This window comes from Perkinsus marinus (genome assembly GCF_000006405.1).
Source record: "Perkinsus marinus ATCC 50983 genomic scaffold scf_1104296938708, whole genome shotgun sequence".
Classification (NCBI taxonomy): domain Eukaryota; phylum Perkinsozoa; order Perkinsida; family Perkinsidae; genus Perkinsus; species Perkinsus marinus.
In genome coordinates, this window is record NW_003213355.1 from 111,562 (window position 1) to 115,096 (window position 3,535).

Consider the following 3,535-nt stretch of genomic DNA (forward strand, 5'->3'; position numbering starts at 1 on the left):
GTGGTCAGAAACTCGTTCATACAGTAGAGATAGTGATAAACGTCGAGGTGAATTGAGGAGAATACTCTAGGAACCGCCCATAGACTTCACTGATACACGCCAATTTCGGAATGGCACAATGGCTGATTGATTACAAATAGCAGCAATAAGATGACGAGGCGACTAAATCAGAAGTAAATCATGACAGAAATGATGGAAGAGACAGCAGATCAAGGAATGTAAGGGAGGAGAGGTAGCTCATCATGTTGACTTCTGCATCATCTGCATGAACTCGTCGAAATCAATTTCACCATCACCATTGAGATCAACCTCATTAATCATTTGTGTGACCAGATCAGAGCCCAGAGCGGTCCTAACATCATCATTCCCCAACACATCTTGCAACTCTTCTCGAGATATCTTCCCGTTGCCATCTCTATCGAATACTCTGAATGCAGCCCAACATACATCCTTTTGAATATATCTACAACAACACGATGATCACATGAATACTGATGATATTAGGGCCGAGGTGAGCAGTACAGCTTCTTATCCATTGTAGCTGCTATGAACTCTGTATAATCGATAGCACCAGAGCCATCAGAATCAACCTCTTTCATTATCTCCTCTAGATCTTCAGGTAATGCTACACCACTCTTTTGCATCCCTACATACTACATATCATAACGCGTGAATGATAGAATGCCTACCTTCCTTGACTTCCTGTACTGACAACATACCATCATTATTCTTATCAAGAGCTTGGAAGGTCGATTTCAGTTTGCCAATATCAGACTCATCGAGCTGTTGAGCTATGACAGTGAGAGCAACCTAATAGGAGCATAGTTACTATAATGATGGCTACTCCTGGTCCTACCTTCTTCATCTTGTTTTGAGCTCTGAAGTTCTTCAGACTAGCTACGACCTTCTTATGTTCATTCTTATCACCATGGAAGTCTTTTGCTGCCATAGTCTTAATCCACCTATGATTCAGTGCTTGCTCAGCGGTCCATCTGAAGAGCAATACATAAGCTACAGAATATGGTAGGCCTGCTGATGTTACCTATTCCCTGGGTCGTAGGTCAATAGCTTCCTTATCAGGTCCTTAGCTTCATCACTAATATCCTTCCAATCGGCGTCAGGGAATGAGTACTTGCCCATGCGGACTCTCCTCAAGATCTCAGAATCAGTATCAGCATAGAAGGGAGGATACCCACATAAAAGTACATACCTATCATCAGCTTAATAATAGTACCAACCCCTCTTGAGCCTCCTACATTATCACACCACAGCTCCACGAATCACACTTGCCATCATACTCACCCTGTAGGACCTGGGGGGCTACATAATACCTGATGGTAAGCCATGGTTGATGACTTTAACGAATAACAGACGTCATACGGCGTGCCAGCCTTAGTCTTCATACACTGACCAGGCTCCCGTAGTGTGGCAAGGCCGAAGTCAATGACCTTGAGAGGCGACTCGGGGGACTTATCCAGGAAGAGGAAGTTCTCTGGCTTCAAATCCCTATGCACCTAAACAGACTATCATTCTCAATGTGTTATTAACCCGTCACCTATGTTACAATATGATGCTTATGACAGTAATACACGGCGGCGAATATCTGCTTCATAATCACTGCAGCATCATTCTCTGTGAAGTATCCCTTGTCGATTATACGATCGAAGAGTTCACCACCAGTACCTGAGTAAGGGTCCTAGTACTATTGGCAGGAGGCACGGGCATGCGGCGGCGTACATAACTCCATGATGAGGTATATATTCTTGGCGTCCTCAAAGGTCTCATATAAGCGTATGATGTTAGGATGGTCTACCATCTTCATAATAGATATCTGATACCATCACCCTACCATCCCTATTATGAAAGATAACTACCTCCTGACGGAATCGAGGGACATTCTTAACCTGGGATTTAGATATAGTCTTGCAAGCTCTCTTCACCCCAGTAGCCCTACTCACAGCTACTGATACTGAACCGTAAGTACCTTACAATACAGAGGATGATGCGATACAACTGTGGAATGAGAACATTACCTGTTCCTAGGTTCTTCTTTTCCACATCATAGTAGTCACACAAGTTCTTCCCTTCGTTATCCAGTATGAACTCCTGCCTCTGGATGGTTACTGTCATGATGAAGATATAACAATAACAACAAGTAACAAGAATCCCAAATCGCTATCATAATCATCCCCGACAATAAAAGGTTGGTGATAATTAAGAAACGTGGTATGCATGAGAATGGTGTAAATTACGGTGGTGTAGATATAGAAGCCCTGAGCATGTCCACAGCATCCGGACCTAGCATGTCCAGTTCCCTCTGTGATAGCAAGGTGTCATCAGTAGCCTCTTCCAGAACCTTCTTAAGACCTATTCGCAATTCCTCAAACTCCGGCAAGGTATCTGTCATACAGAATCAAGAGGTGTTAGGCGAAGTGGACCAACCTGCTAGGCCTGCCTCCACTATGTTATCGACATTATCAGAGATATCAGTAGTAGTACTATCGGGCATAGGGACATCACTAGTCGGGACCCTATTGGCCTTATCAGGCAAGTTCTCCCCCTCCTCTTCCTCCTCTTCTTCAACCTCGTCATCACTAAAGCCGATAGCATCATCATCATCACTGTCTGGCTCCTGGTCGGCGGTATGCAGATTCCTGATGCGATCGATATCGAATCCGTCTTCCTCCTCCTCGTCATCATCATCCTGCTCTCCGTGTGAAGAGCCAGAAGAGGCGCCTTCATCATCGTCATGATCACCTTCAACATGATTAGCCCCTCTTCCACCTGGTACACATGCATTACTCCTCGATAATCCTCTCCCAAACACCAACCTTCATCCTCCTCGCTGCCGTCCTCATCCCCTGACTGTAGTCGTGTAGCAATACCAAGCTCCGCAAGCCTCCTCTTAACATCAGATGCTAAGCGCTCATACCCATCACTGAATAAGTATCGATAGATGTGAGGAGGCAGCATACTACTAAGTACTTACTCATGTACTGGGAGATTGATAGCTATAATGCCATATCTATCAGGGGCATGCCTATACTCATCCCATAGCCTCTTCAGTAGCTCATCCTCTTCCTCCGACCATGGTGGGCCGGAGGACACTTCCTCTAATACCTTACCGCTAGCTGCTGCTCTCATCGTCTCGTAACTGTGTCGATGATAATATGCAGGTACACGACATCCATATATACAGCATGTAGAAAATGAGGAAAAAATGAACTATGTAGATAGTTGTAGACTAGTGAATGAGCATGTAGATAGCTCGCCAGTAGAGTTTGCTCCCTACCACGGAATCTAGTGTTCTTGAGGACACCACTAGGCTGCACCGGGCATTCGATGAGTAGCATCCTCAGGTATTGGAGACAAGGTTGATAACAAACCGCTATAGTCTAATATTATCCCTATATCGCTCGTTCAACCAGCACGTTGAGTTGGATATAGCAGTAGTGAGTCAATAAGCCCGATGGGACCATGCTCACTCCTGTGATGTTCTTTCTCTATTACACTGATCTATAGGTTCAATCCCCCC

The 3,535-nt window shown here is 44.8% G+C and overlaps 2 protein-coding genes across 2 annotated transcripts; both read right to left on the reverse strand.

The window, feature by feature from the left end:
* Positions 1-240: 240 nt before the first annotated feature.
* Pmar_PMAR024413 (Calcium-dependent protein kinase, putative) lies at positions 241-2,130 on the reverse strand (the record flags this gene model as incomplete). The annotated part of the gene is made up of 11 exons (XM_002782685.1): positions 241-463; positions 523-646; positions 690-810; positions 857-992; positions 1,043-1,210; positions 1,257-1,331; positions 1,381-1,514; positions 1,565-1,683; positions 1,738-1,831; positions 1,875-1,984; positions 2,034-2,130. 11 exons carry the CDS (start codon positions 2,128-2,130, stop codon positions 241-243), a joined length of 1,401 nt encoding a protein of 466 aa, XP_002782731.1.
* A 118-nt stretch (positions 2,131-2,248) lies between these two features.
* On the reverse strand, positions 2,249-3,144 carry Pmar_PMAR024414 (conserved hypothetical protein; the record flags this gene model as incomplete). The annotated part of the gene is made up of 4 exons (XM_002782686.1): positions 2,249-2,400; positions 2,443-2,784; positions 2,832-2,938; positions 2,990-3,144. 4 exons carry the CDS (start codon positions 3,142-3,144, stop codon positions 2,249-2,251), a joined length of 756 nt encoding a protein of 251 aa, XP_002782732.1.
* Between the last annotated feature and the right edge of the window lie 391 nt (positions 3,145-3,535).